This window comes from Eutrigla gurnardus (genome assembly GCF_963514095.1).
Source record: "Eutrigla gurnardus genome assembly, chromosome: 8".
In the NCBI taxonomy this organism is placed as follows: domain Eukaryota; kingdom Metazoa; phylum Chordata; class Actinopteri; order Perciformes; family Triglidae; genus Eutrigla; species Eutrigla gurnardus.
Window position 1 is genome coordinate 27,624,622 of NC_139922.1, and position 23,223 is coordinate 27,647,844.

The window sequence follows — 23,223 nt, forward strand, 5'->3', positions numbered from 1 at the left end:
GTTATCGCATTCAATTAGAGTCGGGATAACTGAGCCTTCGCCCCTTCCTTTCAGTCCTTTCTTTCTAAGTCTAAAGAGTATCTGACTGAAACCGGACATGCAGGCGGGACGCCGGGAGGGATTTGATTTGATCGTTTAAAAGATCAGCTCACGACCTTCTCCAGCTCTCTGTTGCCGATTGATTGATAGACGAATGCCATCATATCATTGGTTGGTGCTTGCTGATGTAAGCAAGCGTTGTAGTTTATTTTCCCGTGAAGAATAAAACGTTGGATTTTGATTTTAAAAATAAGACGATATGTTATTTTTTAGCAGCATATATTGTATAATGGGTGCACTGTATGAGGGGACGTGATCTAAAAGTAGGTTTAAAGGGCATTTTTTATTTCAGCTGGACTTTAATCTGTCTCTCCTGAGAACTAGAACGTTATAGAAGTGTGATGCTAAATTGCTGGTGTGTGCCTGTAAAGTAGCATCCTTCCTCCCTCTGTGTGTGTGGTTTTGCTCGGGGCTGCAGTTACGATGCAAAACTACAGCAGCTCACAGGTCAACATCAGCACGTCAGTCCACTTTCCTCTCCTCTCTCCTCCTCTCCTCCCCTCTCCTCCTCTCCCCTCTGCTGCTCTCCCCTTCTTTCATTGTCCACCTTCCTCTCCTCCTCTACTCCCCTTCTCCTCCTCTCCCCTCCACCCGTCTCCTCCTCTCCTTATCTTCCTCCTCTCTCCCCTCCCCTCTCGTCCTCCCCTGACCTCCTCCCCTGTCCCCTTCTTTCATTGTCCACCTTCCTCTCCTCCTCTACACCCCTCTCCTCCTCTCCTTATCTCCTCTCCCATTCCCTCCTCTCTCCCCTCCCCTGACCTCCTCTCCTTTCCTCTCCCTCCCCTGACCTCCTCTCCTTTCCTCATCCTCCCCTGACCTCCTCTCCCTTGCTCTCCCTCCCCTGACCTCCTCTCCTTTCCTCGTCCTCCCCTGTCCCCTCTCCTCCTATCTTCTTCTTTTATTGTCCACCTTCCTCTCCTCCTCTACTCCCCTCTCCTCCTCTCCTTATCTCCTCTCCCATTCCCTCCTCTCTCCCCTCCCCTGACCTCCTCTCCTTTCCTCTCCCTCCCCTGACCTCCTCTCCTTTCCTCGTCCTCCCCTGACCTCCTCTCCCTTCTTCTCCCTCCTCTGACCTCCTCTCCTTTCCTCGTCCTCCCCTGACCTCCTCTCCCTTCCTCTTCCTCCCCTGACCTCCTCTCCTTTCCTCGTCCTCCCCTGACCTCCTCTCCTTCCCTCGTCCTCCCCCGTCCCCTCTCCTCCTCTCCCCTCCTTTTCTTGTCCTCCCCTCTCCTCCTCTCCTGCACCTCCCCTCCTCTTCTCTCCTCCATTCATCTCCCCTCTCATCTCCTCTCCCCTCCTCTCCTCCCCAACCCCAACTCTCCCCTCTTCTCCCCTCCTCTCCTCCCTCCCCTCTCCTCCCTCCTCCCCTCTTCTCTCCCCTCCTCTCCTCCCTCCCCTCCTCTCCTGCCTCCCTTCCCTCTTCTCTCTCCTCTCCTCCCCAACCCCAACTCTCCCCTCTTCTCCCCTCCTCTCCTGTCTCTCCTCCCCTCTTCTCTCCCCTCTTCTCCCTCCTCTCCTCTCCTCTCCTCTCCTCTCCTCTCCTCTCCTCTCCTCTCCCCTCCCCTCCTCTCCTCTCCTGTCTCTCCTCCCCTCTTCTCTCCCCTCTTCTCCCTCCTCTCCTCTCCCCTCTTCTCTCTCCTCTCCTCCCTTCCCTCCCCTCTCCTCCCTCCTCCCCTCCCCTCTTCTCTCCCCTCCTCTCCTCCCTCCCCTCCTCTCCTCTCCTGCCTCCTTTCCCTCTTCTCTCTCCTCTCCTCCCCAACCCCAACTCTCCCCTCTTCTCCCCTCCTCTCCTGTCTCTCTCCTCTCCTCTCCTCTCCTCTCCTCTCCTCTCCTCTCCTCTCCTCCTGCCACCGCTGCCAGACGGCAGACACGGACAGAGCGGATGAAAGCTCCCCACCGACCAGAATAACCAAGCGTCTGACTCCCAAACACGTTTAGTGACTCCCGAGTGGAGAGAGAATCTGCGGGTTTTTAAAGGACACGCGCAAAGCGCGGGCACGCAGAGAAACTCCAAAAGGCTTCTTTCTTGTCTCCTCTCCTGTTGGCGTGCAGGAATGACGCGCGCGTCGCTGGACTCGACCAGCGGATTGGCAGGCTGATGAAACACTTTGTCAGCGCGTGTTTTCTCTTCTTTCTTTGCGTCGCTGCACCCCGGTGAGGAAAACCCCGCAGACGCACCGGAGGAGCGCAGCGCGGAGAGAGAGAGGGGAGAGGGAGCTTTGGTTATGCGTGTTTTTTTTCTTTTTTTTCCTACCCCGCTGCTTCTGCACGTTTTGCTGATGTGAGATGCATCACTTACTCTCACAGTTCCTGCTCGTCTGACTTTTTCCCCCCCAAAATGTTTCTCCATCTGTCTGCATGACGGGTCGTGACCGAAACGCGCCAAGTCCGAGAGCGGTTCCCTTCACGTCCGGATGGGTCGTTTACGCCACAGGTGAATGAACAAGCAGCTCGGTGTGTGTGTGTGTTTTTTGGGGAAAGCTGCTTTTCTCCGACTCTGGCCATTCAGATCGAGCTCGTCACACAGAGACGATGGACCTCAAAGTAGAAGCCGAGGAGATGGACACGGATCAGCCTCCGCCCGTGGAAGTTTTCGCGCAAAGCTCGACTCTGCACGGAATCTCCCACATCTTCACGTACGAGCGCGTCTGCGTCAAACGCTGCCTGTGGGTCGTCTTCTTCCTGGGCTCGCTGACCTTCTTGCTGTTCGTGTGCGTCGACCGCATCCGCTTCTACCTCGAGTACCCGCACGTCACCAAGCTGGATGAGGTCACGACCCCGATCATGACGTTCCCCGCGGTCACCTTCTGCAACCTGAACGCGTTCCGCTTCAGCCGGGTGACGCGCAACGACCTGTACCACGCCGGGGAGCTGCTGGCCCTGCTCAACCAGAGGTACAGCCTGGAAGTCCACGATCAGGGTTGGAAGCTGGAGAAGCTGTTTTCTAATCATTTTTAATTTCAAATCATTTCTCCTCCAACTTTTAAATACACACATTGGCACATATCAGTGTTGGAATGTAACTACCGGTACATTCACTCAAGTACTGCTTGTGAATGGTACTTCAGTATTTCCATTTTATACCACTTTATACTTCTAGAGGGAATTACTATACGTTTTGCTCCGCTGTCAGATTTATATGACAGTCATGAGATATTTGCAAATTCAGAATTAGTTACAAAAGCTAAACCTAAAATCCTGTTACAGGTAGAGTAAAAGAAACTCACACAGTAAATGACTGCTTATACACGTTTCTGCATCAGTAACCATAAACACTCACAGGCGCCACTTTCAACACTCTGATAGTTTAAGTACATTTCACTACTAATACTTAAAGACAGCGTTTAACAGCGTTGCATATCTACTTTTTACTAGGGTGGGTTGTGTATTTTAGAAATGTTCTTGTTGTGTTGGCTGAAATTCTCTTTACTTCCTGATAAACAATCAAAACATCCTATTCTCTGACAACAAAAAAAGAAGAAGGGAGGTAGCCATCTGGGCCAGATGGCTACTGCCTGCTTGCCTGTCTGTCTACCTGCCTGTCTGTCTGTCTACCTGCCTGTCTGTCTGTCTACCTGCCTGTCTGTCTGTCTACCTGCCTGCCTGGGATCACTCTGCCTTGCCTCGCTGCTGTGAGCTCTGACAATATTTGTGACTTTCTCTCTACATTTAGTGGCTTTTGAAAGTAGCGCTGCTACTTTTCATTGGAAAAGAAATTGGCAATAATAGTAAATGGTAATGTAATCGTTTCTACCTTGTCGAGTCACTCGGTGCTCGTCAGGCTGGATTAACTGAAGCGTTACAATCAGAGAACGCCAGCCGTCTTGTGGATGCTGGAGCTGGCAGCCGCATGTAGAAGCACACAGGAGGAAAAGATGCAGAGAGAGTCTGCCGTCTTTGATCACGAGTGAAGTGGCAGACGCTCTGGGTTTCTTTGTCAGTCTCGTGTTTCTGTAACTTTAACAAGAGCTGCAGAAGAAACGTCTGCACATTAAGTCCACTTTATCTCTGAGATGTCTAAGATTTTACTTTTGTGGATAGTTTTGTTTCATTAAGATCATGCACATCACTGCTGTCCAAGGAGCAAAGAAAGGGGGGAAAGATCTCAGAGCGAGTGGCTTTAGTTGAACATGTTGCTCTCCATGTGCAGCGATAACGAGGCAAGCAGCATTTAGTGACTATTCTGTCATCTGAGAGATCAAGAAGTAAAAAAAAATGTTTTGACTCTCTTGACAGGCTGTCAGTCAAAGAGATCAATCTGAGTGCTGGAGGCCTCTGATGGTTTTGCTTTAATTTGAGGATCCACAACTTCTGTCCTCAATCTTTCATGAAGATCCCCCACTGAACACTATAATTAGACAGTTTTTTTTTTTTTTTTTGGACGTTGGTGTCATTGACAATCAACACATGCCATCTGGATGCTTTTAATGAACACGTCTCATAATCTCACATTTCCAGGCGGCGGTTCACACGGAAGACTTTGCAAAGTTGTGCCGTGTGGACCAAAAAGCGTAAAACGTGGCCGAGTTTCCATCTCCATCTCCACGTCCTCGACTCTCACACTCCTGAAGTCGGTTTAGTGCTCATTATCCGCCCTCTCTCTTGGCAAGGCGTAGAAGTGATGCAACAGCACACTTAGCTGTGATACCCGCGGCCAGGAACGAAAGTGCTTGTGGCATGAAATCCATTTAAGCCTGTCCTCCGCCCACTTTCCCATGTTTGGAGTCACTGGTCTGGGAAATGTCTTGTGGCATGATATTTAAGCTGCACACATCCCGAAGTGTCAGCCTTCGCCGATCCCGTCTGCTCATTCTTATGGGATTTTATCTCATAAGTGCCTTCTTGACAGCTTTGTCCGCTGCACAAACAGCGGGGGGGAGGGGGGCAGTCCCACCAACGCTTAGTTATCACAAAAATAATCCATGAACTAATTTCTTAACCCCGATGAGGATAATTATTATTGATTTGATGTTTGAAAGATTTTCACATCCCTTATACATCATACATTTTCCAGCTCATTTTTATTCATGGAATTCATTAAAAACACACTGGATCCAGTAATAGTATGTTACACAAAAGATCAATAAAAGACCATAGTCCTACAAGAGTGGCTACAATGAGATGAGGAACATTTAATTTAAGCCAGAAGAAAGAAAGAGAAAGAAAGAAAAAAGGTCTCCACACAATGTGCTCCTTGGTGAGTCCATTAAAATGGTGACATTTTTAATAATAGCACACTGGGAGATCACAGCGAGCCGAGAGGCTGGGTCCATTTACAGCTATTCTGCTCCCTTTTGATACGAGGCGGCGTGGTCAGATTTTTGTGAGCTCCATTAAATGAAAGGAAATTTCCCAGTGCCCTCCGATAACGCCGGGTGTGATGTTGGTTGTCTGGCTCCCCTGCTCAGTTATTCTCAGGCCTTTTGTTGTTAGCATGGTTAAAAAAGACTACACGATATGAAATATCACAGAGGTTTAACTGAATACCGAGCTATCAGTAATGTTCTTGCTATTACCATGCAAAGTAAACTTACAGTATCATATGATGAAACATAACGAGAGCATTTCATCCAATGCATCCTTACACTGTTACTGTAAGAAATACAACCATAACATCTCAATATTACGATATATATGTGTGTGTGTGTTGAATACAGATGATCAGAAACAAACCTCACAGTTGCTTGTGAAGAATTTATGATAATGTTCAGCAGGTGTTATGTTTACTATCTTAGTTTTGTGTGTTAGCATGCCAACGTATCCTTTCGCTAACTATGTGTCCGATGACAATGGGGTAAACAAAATGTGATAATGTGAAAGACGACGCTCGACCTTACCAAGAATTATGACCCGAGTCTGCATCTCTGGCTTGACTTGATGGATCCTTATCGTGAGTTATTCATGGTTTACTGTTGACGGTTTACTCTCGTAGCTTAGTTTTAATGTCAGACAGAAACAGTTAGCGACTAGCTGCTGAACATAGTTGGAGCATTTAGCAGTTAAAGATCCAGATATTTCCCTCAGTGGTTGGAGGAGACCAAAAAAGGAGATAAAAAGAGAGCCAACATTAGACTTGCATATGCCGAAATATCAAACAAAAAGCACAGCTGACTGATGGGAATGTCATGAGTTCAGCATATATTTGGTCAAAAGAAATGTTGACCTCATTATTGCACTAGAGAGATAAATTGGGGGATCACCATAGTGATTACAGTTCGTCCTCAGACGGACGCGACTTTACTAAATTTGGAGACAAACAGTCCAATAACGGCGGCACGAGAGGTAAAGTAATAAGATAACATTGTCTATGAAACACAAAATCATCTGGTAAGCCATCACAAGTTTAAACTTGCTGGTGTCACTAGAGGCCAGGATGTTACCTGGTATTCATCATCTGGGGACCATGAATGTCAAATTTCATGTCGGTCTGTCATGTTGTTGGACCCAGGCTAAAAATCTCAGGTGATACCACCAAACACCACATAAAACATCACAAGTTACAGGTTCTTATTTAATAGTTGTATGCAGTTTATGCAGAAATGTCTTTCTTGTGTTGAAGGAAGTGACTAAAAAGAAATAATGAGCAGAGTATTTGCAATGCGGGAATTCACTCAGTTCTTTTAAAAGGAAAGATTTGAAAATTCCCTTTCACTTGCGATAGATACCTCTTAAAAAATGTCGTCCGACTTGCTTTTAAGTTTCAGATTTCATGTGAAAGTTTACCTAAAAGTGTTCTCGGGGCCAAAACACTCCAATCAATATAAACGCAGTTCCTCTTTTCCCAGTTTGAATCCAGTGAAGTGAGACTTGGAGTTGAAGTGTCGGCTGCAGCTGCTGCACCGACAGCGGGATGAACAACTCGGCTTTATGGGTTGCGCCGCTCCCGTCTGATCTTTAAGATGCTCTGGTAGTGCCGTCTATCTATATACTTTTTAATGCGTGTTTTTCTGTCTCTCGTGATTCATTTCTCCACTGTGTTATTCTTTAGCTTTGCTTGAGAGGAGCGACGGTTCACATAAAGACCCATAAACTTGCCTGAAGCGTAAAGAAAAACCCTCTTCCTGTGAAGTCTACTTCATCATCAGGCGGTGATTATTCACTGTGAAGAGGAAATCCAACCATATGGGGTGTAAAAAAATGTGCACTTGAAATGTATGAAAGACTTCTTTGACGTCCCCTTTCCTTTTTTTTTTCCAGGTATGAGATCAGGGACATACATCTCGTGGAGGAGAGCGTCCTGGAGAGCCTAAAGGTTAAAGCCAATTTTCATAATTTCAAGCCGCGACCCTTCAACATGAGGGAGTTCTACGACCGGACCGGCCACGACATCAACGACATGCTGCTGGCCTGCCACTTCCACGGCACCGAGTGCCGAGCCGAGGACTTCAAAGTGGTGAGTCGTCCCCCTCGGGAAGATTCGCTCCGGTCTCGATTTAAGGGATTAAGTCTGGTGATCCTGTTACCCAACAATGACTTCATCCAAGTATGGTGTGGCCTCTTATTCCCATTATTAAGTCAAACTAACATTTGAATTCTTAGAAACTATAATGACGCTGCAGCTATTATGCCCTTTTCTTCTATAATCTAAAAAACATATAGATCTGTCTTTCCGCCTCCGAGCTTTCTGGCCTCTGAGTGGCGTTTCCCATGGCAACGGCTGACTGACATTTGAGAGCTTGTTGTTGCTTGGAGAGAGAAACACGTCATAGGCCCTGTAAAGGTTACAAACGCTGATGCATTTCCTTTTCCCTCTTTTTCAACAAGCCCAAGTTACAGTCTGAAGGGCTTTAGAAGAGTTTAGCGCAGCAGTCCACATAAATGCTGCATTCGTATCAATATAGTCTGAATGAATATCCTGGTTATGGTCAATTTAAATAGTCCATCCCTTTACTTTAATTTCAACATTTGGCTGGATGCACAGTGCTGGTAAGTTTGTGTTGGAAAGCTAGTGAGACATCGTCAGTTGGAACCAAAAATGTAATTATTATTTATTGTGAATAAATGATTGTTTTTGCAATTTTTGACAAAATCAATTGAATTGAAAACAAACGCTGAGGATATAATGTTGATTCCTCACATCCCACGTCCACCATCCTGCTTTCATAAATACTCACTATAAATAGTCCCCAACAAATATGCTATTTAAATCTGTTTGAGGAATGTAACGGTGTTCGCTTCTTAATAATTGCATTTTTTTTTGGTCTGTCGTTGGAAGACAGGGAAGTCGGGAAGTACTGTGAGGCGGATTAACACATTGTTGTTTTATGGTCTTTATTATTTAAAGACACAGATTTATTATTTTATTATTTCAATGAGAAAAATACAGAATTTCATGAGCCTTCTCATTTGAAGTTAAGAACTTAAAGAAAAAGAAAAAGAAACCGTACAGAGTGTTGTATCCCGTGTTCGAATAGCAGAGTGCAGACAACACACACTGTATAAATCATAGGGCCGTCTATTTATAGTGAGTTAAAGAATGATGAACCTCCCCACAGCAAAGAGGGAGCGAACCTCTGAGCGAACCGAGGAAAAATACATTTTTCTGGGTTAGTCTTCTAACCTGGGGATACCTTACTGTGTTGGTGTCTGCTGGATTCCATCCATACCTCGTCTGGTGTAACATATATGTATACACTGTTGCCATTAAGGAATTGGAATATTTAGTTTTCAGACCCAATCCTCTGTTTATTCCTATTTAAATGCATCAGTATTCACTTTTGACCGGGTGCACTGATTACATCATGTCAGTCTATCGCAGAGCTGAGATAGACAATATATATATATATATATATACACATGTATACATGTATACATGTTACATTTGCTTGAAATACGCAGCTATGATCGATTCTTCTTTTTCCTCGTTTTTTTTCCTGCACTTTCAACATGTTTTGAATCTGACGAGTCCTTGTTAAGATGCTCAAACATTCTTTTGAGCCTTTTATCCATTTAATTGAATCCCCAGGGCTCCCAGTAAATGTGAACATCTACCTTTTCAGCTTCTTGAAATAGTTTTCTCCTCACAAAACGAGGGAGGGATGTTATTGTACAGCAGCGTCCTTTTGAAATCAAACCCTTGTTTCGAAGAGATGGGCAAATTGTGTTCATACGGTACACTGATGAGATATATATATATATATATATAATAATAATAATAATAATAAGTTTCCCCTGCAGCATAAAGCCCAGGCTGTGATGTGCCATAAAAGCCTCCTGTTCCTGCTGTCGCATCCAGACACCGTTGCCAACGGTCACTGGCATCTGACGTGGGCTTTTTTAATTTGCAGCTGAACATTGATCATTCCTCACAGCAGCTCCTCACTGAGAGATTGGATTAGGTTTAATGGCAGTTTATCTTTCGCCAAGAAGATTCATGTTTATCTTCAGTAGACGGTTTTCAATCCTCTTATATATTTTTATTTATGTGTATTTCCCCCCCGAATGGTTCTTACTCTCGATTTTAACCAGCAGAGTTGTCTGAGAAGGAGAGATTTATTTGTTGGTGGGAGACCATTAATACACCACACAATCGAACACAATAGCACCAGAGAGGAGCTCTCCATGCCACCACTTACCGTAGCAGCTGCACCGAGGTAGCTTTGAAGTGATGTCTTTTTTTTTTCTCACAAAGGAGTACTTACTGCAGTTTGAAGTAGCGATATCGGCCTGGATCAATCCCATTAATTGATGTCTGTGGTAGCAAGTAAGAACTCTGATGTACTTTGATATTGTTACGCTGGCTCTTCTTTGAATTTAGAATTAAATTCAGGACTCTTGTAGTCTTTTTTGGTGTTTTTTTTTTTTTTTTAGCTCTGTATGGGGAGACGCACTGCGTTTGAAATGCAGCTCAAGGTCCACCAGTTTGTTTAATATTGTATAATTATGTTATTTTACATTTGTTTTCCACGCTCATATTGCGTCCGTGTTATACGTCGAGTTCATTTTATTTATCACAAATCACAGTTTTGCCTCAAAAGGCTTAACAGTCCGTACATAAACCCTACATTCAGGATCTTTTTGCTTTGTCTTTTATTTTGAAGAAAAGCTGCTACGTTAATGAACTTTACTTTCTTAATGAGTGTTGTGGGTTTAACACTAACTGCCTTATGTTGTAGTTATATTTCAAGCGGCGATGCCTTCACTGACTGCTGCGTGTACTGAATTACACTTTGAATTGGTGCAATCCCTCTTAGCTTAGAAAAAAAGAGACCAAACTGCATAGTCACCAACTTTGAATCTTTTAAACTGAACTACCCAAGGCGTAGTTTAGACTCATTACTTTATTTATTTACTCCACATATTCGCTCGGTTGTATCCGCTGCTATTCTTTTGTTTACCCTGTTTCTATCTTTGAAGGTAGGCTACATGACAGAAGCATCAATGCCTCCATCCATTCACCAGATGCCCTCAGGCTTTCCATCCTTTTCCCCCGTTCCCTGAACACCTCACGAGCCCCGTGGTTTCATATCCTCGCTGCTTTTCCCACCGTTGGGTTGCCAGTTGTCATGTTGCCTTGTTGCCCTTTTCCCTGCCTCGCTCTGCTTTGCCGGTGGATTCTCATCCACTTGTGTTCCTTCCTTCCCTCGTGGCGGTTTTCACAATCTGCTGTAATGTGTTGATTTCCCCTCTGGAACGAGAATCAGTCACATCTTATCTGAGCATTACACAGATTTCTAAACGTGCGGCAAAGAGAGCAACAATTGTATTAAATAGGGTAACTTTTATTAATTGTTACCATATTTTCTTTTTGCACAAAGATGGCATTTTAACATGACTATCAATTTAGCCCAGAGATTCATCTTGATTAATTTGTTGTCACTTTAAAAATACACACATTATAGCCTGTAGTTCAGATAGAGCAGCCAGTAGTCCATGGAGATGTTTAAAATGTGTTTTTGGTACCTTTTTGGAGCAAACAGAACTCTACCAATAGACTATACAACATTTCATAGCAGACATTTTGACACGTCACAGTCGGAGAAGTGTCAAGGTACCGGTGCCTGGGAACGGAGCCATCCTTAATGAGTTTTTCCCTCCATTGAAACCGGAGATCAATGAAGAGTCCGTGGGCTCAGGTCACCTTTCAACCCGGCAACTAGAAACATGGCGATGACTCTGAAGTTGTTTGTTGTCCTCGGGAAGGAGCAGAAAACGGTTCCCTTTGCACCGAGAAGGTGACGCTGGCGGTTCTGTGATGCTTTTGAATGTTGCAGGAGCTGCTGGCCGGGCGGAGTGCTCATCAGGACTTCTCCCTGATAGGGTTCCAGACAGCCTTCTGGTCCTGAGCACACAAGCTCCCAAACAATTTGCTTAGTGCTGCCTCAATAATTAATTTCCGGCAGTGGAATATGAAATGCACACATATTAAGCATGTAAATAGTTGTTGTTTATAGTGTGTGTGTGCGTGCAGTCAAGCATCTTATTGACCTTTCTTTGTTTTTGTCTAGTTGGGGGGGGGTTACAGTTAATTTATGTAGCTCACAAGTGCAAGACTTTCTTAAACTGTCCGACCTCCTCCCCTGCCCTCGCTGCCTCCTCCTCCTCTGAGCGCTCAGCCGCGATGGAGCGATTCCTCTTCTGTTTGAAGAGAGGAGCGGCATTCAGGAAATTGCATCTGACCAGAACACAGTGGCAGAAGAGAGGTGTTCCCCATGGAGTGGTTTAAGGCCTTTATTTCTCCCCTTCTCAACTTCCCCTTTGTTATCTACATAACCGCACAGCTCCAGGACACTGGAACAGGCTCTCCCTTTGAAGACGGCCTTTGATGCATGGCATTGTTAATCTTTTCATTGTTTCATTGCAAAGTGCTCGATGAATAAGGAAGGAGGTGTTTCCCAACTGACTGTTCTTTGTGAGAAGATCAAAAGGAGGCTGATAAGAAACTATTTCAGGGCCGCGTGTGTGATGGGAATACAGATTCAGGCGTTCGACTGAATTGACAGGATCACTTCTTTAAATAAAAAACCAAACAGTCGCACCGTATTATGTGCAAAACAAACATTGTACGATGTCTCGAGGGGAGAAAAGTTGACAACTCGTTGTCATCTGCTGTCACAGAACTACAAACGTACCTGTCCATTTTCTAATATGTCCTCCTCTGCTGAGCGGGCGTGTTTAATAACATGGCAGTGTGATGAACAGCGCCAAACAAGAAGGGAATTAGTTGTTCAGTTTTGCTTCACTTTGACAGGATACTTTTAGACTTCGGTTTGTTTCGATAATTAGTTTTCCTTCTAAAGAAGTCATGTCTAAAAACCGGACCGCTTTCATCCTTTCATCCGCCTACTGTTACCAAGCAACCAAAACCTGTGTTCTGTGATGATGATGATGAAGCTGTGGTAGTTTAGCAGTAATTAAGCCTCGCTGATGGACCTAAACAAAGTCAAAACAAGGAGCCATGGATGTCCAGCACTGTAAATCCGTCACAGATGTATATAAAAGTCAGTTTGCCAGACTTTCAACCGGATTCGGTGACATCCTTGGGCGGACAGAAAGCTCTGGAAAGTCCTACTTCTCCGAAACTCATTATAAAGCTCCGTCAAGCCGAAGGGAGTCTGAAGATTCTCTGCAGGTCCATCGTTACGAAACGACTCCTTGCCCATTGTCATTGTTGTTTTAGTAAAACTATACATCGAAGCCGCTCAGAAGGAATTGTTCGACATTTTGGGAAATACATTTATCCGCTTTTTTGGCATAAGAGTTAGATGAGAAGTGTGATACCTCTCTCCATCAGTCTTCCCCAAAATGTTCCCCGTTGAGAGCTTCAAAGAGGCAGGATAGTTTTCTCTCTCTCACTGTTGATGTTGCGTCCATCCATCATTTTTCACAGGATATTCCTCGGATAATTGACTTAATTTTATAAGACAGTGAAAAGGGTAGAAACCAATCAGAATCGCGTGAAACCAATTGTTTTCCTTCGCTCAGGGAAACACTTAGAGAAGCGGAGAAATGAGTCCGGCATTTATTACGGCGTTATCGAGAGCACCCAGCGCTCCCCTTCTGCTCCTCTGCAGCTGGAGAGAATCATCGCTGCTAATTGGACTCTGTGTTTTTTTGCACTTGGACGGGAAACTGTGCTGATTAAAAAAAAAACCCCACTCACCAGTGACCTCCAGCTAAGTCCCACTCGTGACGAGCCCTTCTGGCCCGACGCTTGGCCCTCTTTTGTTAGTCAAACCCGGGGCTGTGATGGTTCCACCACGGGGAATAGATCCGTGTCTGCCGGCTCACGGCACGCTGCTGTTATGACAGTAATTTCCCGTGCTCTGATCACTGCTGCCGTGTCTGGAGAAGGAAACACGCATTTGTAGATTTTGACAAAATGCAAGACATGCCGTACCCTCGGAGCGGAAGACGAGACAGCTCGGCGGTATCGCTGCATATTGCATGACTTTCATCATTTGCAAGCTGTGCAGCTGAGAATGTTTTAAGTATTCTGTTTAAGAAATGCCGATATATATATATATATATATATATATAAAAGAGCCGTGTTTTAGCCTGTGTTTTTCCAAAGCATTGCTGTTTTAAAGCAGTCATGGCTCATAGTTGCATAACTTTGATGATAAATAAATACAAATAGGCGATTGGATTACCCTTCTCAAGTTTCAGTCAGTAGATTTTTCCAAACTTTTCTGCCATGAACTGGACTGTTGGCTCTTTGAAAGGTATGATATCTGTGGCATGCTTTGGAAAAATCCATAATTCATATATCATATAGGACAGCGTGAGAGTGAAAGGAGGGCGACATGCAGAAAGGGCCGCCGCTTGAACATCAACCCAGGACCACTGCATGGAGAGCCTCGGTACATGGAGCACCAACTCTGCCTGACTGAGCTATCCGGTGCCCTGATATATGGTCAGTTAAAGTAAAATCTAGTCTCATTTCTGCACCGTGACGAGGATCATTATGTCTGGTTTCCAGACTGTAAATCTCGCGTAGCGACAGTTTTTTGCCCCGAGCCAAACTCCCTCAAAGTTGCCCAGAGGGTGACGATGAGCTCCGATTTCTCCGACAACTCTGACCATGTTGAGATCTGGAAAAGAACCAAACTCCTAAGGGGGGGAAACAGCCCTTCTTTTTTTCCTCTGGCGAGAATATACTTAGGCTTGCACTTCCTCGTTGGTTTTGTGGCCTGAAGCGACAGATGTGGAGCACCGCCACCCACGCTGCCCTGCTGTGTCTGCGGGTCAGCACAGCTGCGCTCCACATCTTGGCTCCTGAACCTGTCGCATCCTCCTGCGCTGAGCCAACAAACGTTAGGTCTCCTCTCGCTCACAGTGTTTATCCTCATTTTTTCTTTGGCGAATATTCTGCATTCCTCCTTCGTCCCGACCCTCTGCGCTGTACATCCCTCCCATCGGCCCTTATGGGCATGACAATCCTCATTACGCTCTCACGCCGTGCCCTCCTTTCTCTCTCTCTTATGCCCTTTGTTCTCTTTGCTCCCGTCCCCTTTAACTCCCCCGACTTTTCGAAAAACAAAATATACAAAGACAAAAGGAAATCTCGATGAAGAGAAGATGGATAGCGATATTAAATACACAGGAAAAATCCCTCAGCCTCTTAAAGGTATTCCCACTGTGATAAACCTGGGAACACGCTCGGCGGTTTAAATTAATATTCGCCCCATGGTGCTGAATGAGGGGTATTTAGTGCTGACCACCTCCAAAGGCTGATTGAGGGGCCGAGTATCCGCATTACCCAGACCAGCGGGTGAATACCCAGACCTCATAACGGAGAGTAATCCTCCACCGAAATCCAACTGTCAGCAGCGACGGCTGCCAAACGCAGCGGGAGGACTCGGCTGCAACTTTGTCAGGCGTATTTTAATAAACATTCACCTCCCATCAGATGAAGTCACAAGTCTGCCAGGATGTCACTTCAGTGATTACGTGGGACCTCGGAGAAGACCTCCATTTGTTTTATTTTTTATTTTAGCTTCACATGCAGCTGTTCTGGAGTCCACACCGTTTATTAGGTGACAAAACAGAAATACACATTCACATTATCACGATGAACTAATATAATATAATGTAATCAGGCCAGCAACCTCCGGTTCTGAAAAAGTGAAGCCAATGAGGAAGTGCCTTAAACTTGCATTATCTCTGCTAGCCATTAGGGGGCAACTAAAAGAAGAAGTCTTTGCAGAAGCCTGATTGCATTGACGTCTATGAACATTATAAACATGAGTTAATGTTCCCGATGGATGGATGGATCCTCCCATTTTGAGTCAAATAGACAAAAACGCAGGGTATGGTTCAGGTTGCTATGGCGATAGCATCGTGGCCTTGCTGCCATGCGATTACTTTAACACTTAGCTGTAATGTTTACCTCAAATTATAGAAGCTAACTTGTGTGAACAGATTCACACCAGAATCCAGATGGATCCAGATCCAGTAAGGTTGCCGTTCTTCCGCTTGTGTTCTTCAGATCCACCCGTTACTCCTCTGCAGTCCAAATATGGTCACTTCCTTCACTGGAGATTGCGACAGCTTAAATGCCAAGGCTTTAAACCCCTAACCACTTCTTATATACAGCCTATGATTGTAATGCAGATCTACTGTGAGGGGCCGTTGACACCATTTTAAATAACACAGAGGAAATGGACTAGTTGTGTATAGTTTACACATAATATGTACTTACTTATATACTAAGTAGTGAGATGAAGACACATATTTTGGAGTTTGCAGAGAGAAAAGCTGAAACAAGATGACGTTATTAGGAGAGCGATCAAACCCCCGGCCCGTTTATGTTTGATTAATGCATTAATTAGAGAAACCTTATTAGCTAATCCTGTTTCCATTGCACCCAGTCCCATTGTTATTGATGCATCTGCTTTTCCACCTCCAAGCATAAAATAAGGAATATTTTCCTTTTTCTCCATGTCTGTCTCGTAATCGCTCACCTTCGTTACCCTGCATTGCGAAGAACAAACCCCCCCCCCCCCCCCCCGCTGAGGTTTAAAAGCTCAGTGCAGAAGAGAAATCGTCTTCACTGAGCTTTTGAACCTCATCAGTTGTTTCAGAATGCTAATAGCCATAATATTCCCTTTCACTGCTTTAACTGTAACTCCCGCTATAATAACCCCCTAAACAAATCTGTGCATCTTAAAAACCCCCTCCAGATGTTCCCTCCCATGTTGTTAAAGGGCAGGACAGCCACACAGCGTCTCCATGACTCCAGCTGGTTTCTAGACAGATAATGCTGCTGGAGCACGCTCTATTTGCCTGAGCCTGAGAAGGGGGGAAACGCTTTCCTATCAAGACATTTCGGACCGGGGAAGAAGGAGGAAGGAGAGAAAAAAACAGAAGCACAGCAGGGCTGAAAATAGCCCGGGTTGGCTGCCGCTGCTCTGCACATGGTTTATTTATCCTGAGGATTAGTGCAGGTGACTTGAAGGCCGGTCTCTGCTGAAGACAGGCTCGCAAAGGGCTAGCTGTGACTCAGACTGCTGGATGGCGTTTAGGAGGAGGGATGATGCCGCAGTTCAGACCACCGAGCTCCTTTTGTACTCACCTGACTCCCAAATCTGGTTAATTGTGTGTTTCCAGGAGCTGGCTGAGAGCCACGAAGCCCTCTGATAGACGGAACAGGGAGGCTGGCTGTTCAGAGCTGGAAAATAACTCAATACATTTATTTAGTGTCATTTCACTTTGTCGCTTCGGCGATAATAATGATAAAGGGAAATGTTTTTTTTATTATTACTCCACTTAATTCATCTGATAGTTCCTAGCTTACAGGTTAAGGTTTTTAAAACACATGTTTATAAAATACAATGCATCGATCAAACCATTGGTCTCCAAGCTTTTTGGCTTCTAACCCCATAAAAAAAAAAGTCCACCGAACTCATTCAAAACCACTCGACTTCAAGACGAGGGAGCCGAAAGTGCAAAAGTGCTGACTCTTCTCCAGCTGTTAGGACTCATTACTGCAGCATTCATGAGATGTCACTGAGTTGACAATTCTGTGTTACACCAGTGGAAGCATCTGCTCCAAAGAGACATTTCCACAGTGTTTCATAAATATATTTTTAAGGCCCAAAATGGTGACGTTATCCAATATTCCTATATTTAAAGCATGCAGAAATCAGGAGCCTTCAGATGTGTTTGTGACCCTTCGGAGGGTGCAGGAGCCCTATGTTGGGAACCACTAAGATAACTAGCTGTATATGAAGTAGTTAAAAGTAGCTCCACCTACATCAGGAAATTATACTTACACTAACTGATGACAGATCAGTCGTAGGTGTCATTTTCCTACCACGTCAGTATTTTTTACTTCTGATACTTTGAGTATGTGATACTTTTGTACTTTTCTGGGATTCTGAAGGAATGTATATTGTTGTATCAGTACTTTTACTTGTGTAAATGATCTGTGTACTTCTTCTACCACTGAGGCTGGTGTGTTTAGATCAGGTGGTTAAAATCTTTGTGATGCACTGGGATGTTTAATGTTTAAACCCACCGAAGTTAATGCAAGATGCTTTAATTTCACATGAAAACGTGACGTACTGGATTTGTATTTTTTTTTCATCTTGGTACGAATGTGACTGCGCTTTAATGAAGCGTGCAGAGTTTATGAAGATATTGTTAAACAGAGTGGAAGCAACGAAGCTACGTAACCGGAATTTAAGAGGCACATTAGGAGCATTTTAGTGTTATAAAATAGGTTATCCAGTCAGATGCACAGGACTGCACAAACACACACACAGACAAACAGCAACTCCTAGTAATCCCGTATTGTCGGGGAGCAGGCACTGTAAACACAGCTGAATGATAGCAGGCAGCACTAAACCTGTAAACAATCAAATAATCCTGCCACAGTACAAACAGCTCAGCCAGAGACACAAACAGGAGACGGAGGAGAGGCAGCTGCTTTTCTCTCCTTTTTTCTTCCCTTCTTCCCCACTTTTTGTGTAATCTGTGCACACAAAGATAATGGTGTGTGAAAGCAGCCTCGGTGTGTGGAGGTGGAGGAATGGACGCAGGGCAGGACGAAGTGAGAAAAGACAGATGGGAGCAGTCGTAGTGACAGGTGAGGATGAAGGGCGAAGTCACCGTAGGTGTGAAACCAACGAGGCAAGGACGAACGCATGAAAGGGAAAAGTGGGGGGAGAGAGATGAGAAGGAAATGAGCCCGAAGGCGCGTTATTTAGGAGGAGAAATTAGGGTTATAATGAGGAGGTTTGTATGGAAGGAGAAAAGCTGCGGAAGACGGGAACAAGGAAGGTTCCCTCTGCACGTCTTCCTCTGACGCCGCTATAATGAGTCATTTATTTTAATGTGCTCATACTAAAGGTTTTTTATTTTATTATTGTTGGAAAAGAAGGAGATATTAATTTATTTTGCCAGGCACATGCACATGCACCAAGACAAAGTGCTGCTGCACGAGGCGGTGGCATTCACAGCAGCAGCCTCCTGCAGCACGGCAGCGAGGCTGATTAGTATTTCCTGGACGTGCTGTTGTACTTTTATATCAGCCTCAGACTGGCATTTCCACCACAATTACTCAGCTAATCAGTTAACCAGCGCTGCCCTGCAGCCTGAGTTTAGGTGGCATTTCTTTTCTGTTGTTTTTACCTCCGTGTGTCGGCTGAACGGTTCACCGGCCCGCCGTGTGTGTCCGATTGTGTGAGGCGTCTTCGTTGATTGGTTGAGACCTTCGTTTCCTCTGGACACTGCACTTTCTGGAAAAAGATTATCACCTTGACATTTTGGTATTATCGCACAGAATACGATGCGGACTGACAGGAGAGTTTGGAGACGGATGGAAGGACGTTAACAGGCTGACAGGGAGGAGGAAGGGGGGAGGATACACGACGGTTCAATACCTGGAAACAATGTCAGAAGTTCACTTATTGGCTCAATTAAAAATGATTTCTCAGAGAAAAACAATCTTTTATTTGCAGCACAATTCAGAATAAAAGTTACTGGAGCTTCACCTTTCAAGGATTTTAGTATGCACTTCAGGAACTCAGAAAATCGAGTATGAATGCAGTTCCCCTCGTTTTGGCATCTCTCAGCTAATTGTTTTGGCTTCATGACGGCCTCCAGCCAGACATTTTTAGACAGACTTCTGGGCGGATTGCGGTCGCTGATAGCACCATGAATTGTTGTTCGCCGCCTCAAGGTCCGATTCAGGAAAGATATATTACTAATGGTATTACAGCACAAACATGACCCTTGAATTGAGCATCTGATTGCGTTTATCCACGTGGCAAAGTATAAAGAGCACAGTAGCAGAACGATGAGGAAAAGAAAAAGAAGCTACACGTCCTGATTGACGAGGCGTTCCACAAAACTTCAGAAAAGGAATTTAAATGTGACAGCGAGAGGAAACAACCGTGTTTTGGGATTTGATATCCCTGTGTCAGCACTGTTTTTAAAACGCACACCTTCGGACTGTCAAAGAAGCCGGCGTGATTTGAAGACCAGAACAAAAGGAAAAAACTATCATTCAAACCATTAAATGTGTTTCAGTAAACACCAACGCTCTGAAGACGCTTGTGATTTCAGTGGAACTGAAGCGCTGATCTTTGTGAATTGGACTGAGGCTCATTTGCATAGAAAGTTTGTGCCAAAATGCATATTCCCCGACTTAAATACACGCAAAAAGCACAGACGGGAAGTGTTGAGCAGATCAAGAGCCAGGTATTTGTCTTCAGGAGTCGGCGGAGAGCAAAATCAGCGCTAAGCGAGAGTGAATATTGGACTTTCATCCGTCACAGGTGGATGTTGCTTCGTGTCTGACGGATGCGTAAATACTGAAGGCAGCGAACAACGTTTGCTATATCAACGTGTCCAGATGATGAAAAGGCCTCTAAATCACTCGACTTACTTGAAGGAGCTCTTCTTTGCTCGTATATTGATTACTGATGATTACAAGTAATAGTTTGCTTCACAATTCTTTCCATCTGTTACTGCATTTCAACACACTTATATTCCACGTTATTCTGCCACGTCATACGCTGACGTGAGGAGATGAAACACGCCGGTTCATCGAACATGGAAAACCATCACTTCTTATACAAATGATCTCAGAACATTCAACACAGCATTTTGATGAGTAAAGGTTTTTTTTTACTTCCCGCACGCACACACACAGCTTAATGTTCCCTCTGTATAATGAAATGAAATGAAACACATCCCTCATGTCATGACGCGCTGGCATTAGGTAAAACAAGCGTTGCCACTTAGCGAAGCGATGTTCAGATAACCATCCGGAATACAGGACACATCAGTCACTCGCACAACATGCATTGTGGGAAATGACGGGTGTATCTTGAAAAGTTAATTGGCATTGCGTCTGTTTGTTTAGTCTCTGCCGGTCATTGTTTTCTCCGCTGCTTTGATAAGTGGAGCGGTCTCTCTGTCTCTCTCTCTCTCACCTGGTTAATGTAGCAGGAAGTTGTTATGCTGCTCCAGTCGCCAGGTGCAGATGCTGCCGTCTGCCCCTGTAGGACCCCGGTCGGCCCAGCTGCCCTCCGCCCCCCCGCAATGACACTTCAATGCGGAATCAAAGGGGTCAGGCGGTGCGTATCTCCCTCGGAGCGAGGCGGATCGAACGGTGCGTCACGCCTCTTTGACAGCCTCACATTTTAATTTTGGCTCTGCCCTCTGACACGACTTCAGAGCTGTACATTCTTGTGAGCAAGCCTTCAAAGCACAGCGACGTGTTTGTCAGCAAAGTGATGCAAGGAAAGGTGAGCCGCCGTCGGACGGTCGTAGGGAGCAAGCTCTCAAAGATGATTGTTCCTGGGCTTTTCACTGCATATATAGAAGGAAATTGATATCCACTTCAGCAGCTGCTATCAGAAGTTGAAACCTGTACTTTAATTTAAACTCACAGGTGTTATGTAATCCCCCAGGAACCTGGTGTCATCTACATCCATTCAATTTAACCAAACTTTCTCTTCATTTCTCCAATTTCGCGGCCGTGATCTCGGCTGTCTAGAAACGTATAAACCTCGACGGCATTCCGTCGTCGCTGTCCTGCTGTTAATACTCACGTCTGAGCCGCAGTGGACTCCTTTCCTGTCGAGCCGGGACATTTATCTCAGTGCTCGAGGGAAATAATGTTCATTACAGGCCGCTCAACAAGAATATTGATGCAACAATATTAGATGATTTGGGGGGGGATTGAACACACAACATACTGTTTGTATAAGGTTATGGAAGATAATCTGTCAATTCCCTTGAGCTGTCTAAAGCTGCAGGCTGCATTAACTGAGTCTCCATTTTTTAGACGAGCAGGCAGTTACAGTGCAGCATGAGCATTTATTTTGAAATCGGTCCACCTGATGAATTTAACCCTGATAGTCTCTCTTCACTCTGCTGCACCAGCAAGTCTTTCATTTAGCCTGTCTACTTTTAGGGAGTGAAAAGTCGGTTTAGAAAGCATTTACTGCCAGAAAAACCCAGACGCTACCAAAGTGTTGAGGATGAACACAAAGGAGAGGAGAAAACGAAACAATGAGCTTAATGACACTAGTTAGAAATGTCAAATTAGCTATAGAATAATATAAAATATGCTTAGGAGAAACTGTGTGTGTGTGTGAATTAAAATAGTAAATCACTAAAGACAATAACCTATGGAAGAGCACTGTGCCATCAGAGCATCCGTCCTGACACTTGCAAATTAATTTTGGCCTGATGGTCCCTCTCATAATGACTCCATTGTTGCCTGGTAACGAGTGAGTGATTGGGGTGTGTGTGTGTGTGTGTGTGTGTGTGTGTCTTTTAAAGAGTTATCAGAGCGCCGCGTTATCACCCCTGACACCTTATTAAGGACGCTGTTGTTTTAATTCTACACTGACGACACGGCGGAGATCATTTTGAACGGCGTTCATTAAGCGTCCCATTAGCTTTTGAAGACGGCCGATGAGTTCCACGTTGAGAAAGTGGGCGGCGCCGGTTCACGCCGGAGAAGAGAGGATGGCATGATAAACCAGTCCACGCCATTAAATTTCACAGCTTCTTATCAAACACGGTTTTTAATCTTCCTTTTGCTGTTGCTTTTATGATTTCACCGCCACGCAGTTACAAAGACCTCAAACAAACAATATACTCCCTTAATAAGCCTGGTTGGAGCTCTGTGACTTCACAGGTCAACACTAACTCTGATATGTATCCGTGCGTGAAGCGGTGGAAGCGAGGTGGATTAGCGACAGGAAGCGGATACATCTCGGAGAACGAGGAGGTTTTCAGTCTGACTGCATCCCAGTGTTTTTCCCTCCTCATTCCGTGTTCCCGTTTCCCTTCTAACGATATCTTCATTGTTGCAGACGGTGCCATAGTTGCAGAAGTTGACCCAGAATTTGAAAGTGAATTTAATTAAGCTGCAGACCGTCCCCTCAGTCTCCTCGCCAAAGTAATCTTTAGCTTTCCAACCTCAGGGCGCCCGAAGGGGAAACAGAACGTCCTTTTAATTTCGGTTGGTTGTGTTGCTTACAAGAAATGCACCTTGAAGGTCCTCATCTTTCCTTCTATTTATTTTTTCGGTAGAACTACATATTTTCTGATGCAGTTGTTCATCTCCTGTGCTGATGATTCACCGACTGTGAGTCGACAAACGTTGTCTATCAAGAAAATGGGACTTCCAGAGCGCTCGCAATGACCCAGTTAGCAACTCCATTAGTGCAGGAAGTTGGAGTTCTTTATGTCACAGCCAGAATAAATTAACACCTGTGTAAATGTGCAGGGCCTTTAATTTAGAATTTAAAAGAACATGTAGGTTAACGATACCAAAACATGCTTTAAATCCCTCCCTCTTTTTCTTTTAATTCATCATCACAGAAGGGGACAGGACCGATTCCTCCGCGATGCTTTGGGATACCCTATGGACCTTCATGCTGTGAATCACCATGGTTACGCAGAACATTAATATATTACAAAATATACAGCTTCAAAGAAACACCTCACAGTAGTAGAAAGGAAGGAGCAGGGCTTTTCATCTTGTTTTTCAGGAAAGTGTCCTTCGTGTTCCTGTAAACAAGCAGCTCCACTGTCGAGTTGGGATGAATGGTCGCCGTGGATACGGTACACCGCTGCTGTCGAGCCCTCAGGGGACGCCAGTGTGGTCAGGTGTAACATATGAAGGAGTTTTTATTTTGTTTATTTGCAGCCAGG

General features: G+C 44.9%; 1 protein-coding gene across 1 annotated transcript in view; it reads left to right on the forward strand.

Moving 5' to 3' along the window:
- The first annotated feature begins 2,129 nt into the window (after window positions 1-2,129).
- Window positions 2,130-23,223, forward strand: part of LOC311017551 (acid-sensing ion channel 1-like) — a 38,537-nt gene continuing 17,443 nt past the window's right edge. The window contains exons 1-2 of the mRNA XM_084015973.1: window positions 2,130-2,993; window positions 7,297-7,492. Coding sequence (XP_083872099.1) covers window positions 2,632-2,993; window positions 7,297-7,492 — 558 coding nt within the window. The 5' untranslated portion in view covers window positions 2,130-2,631. The remainder of the gene's footprint in view (window positions 2,994-7,296; window positions 7,493-23,223) is intronic.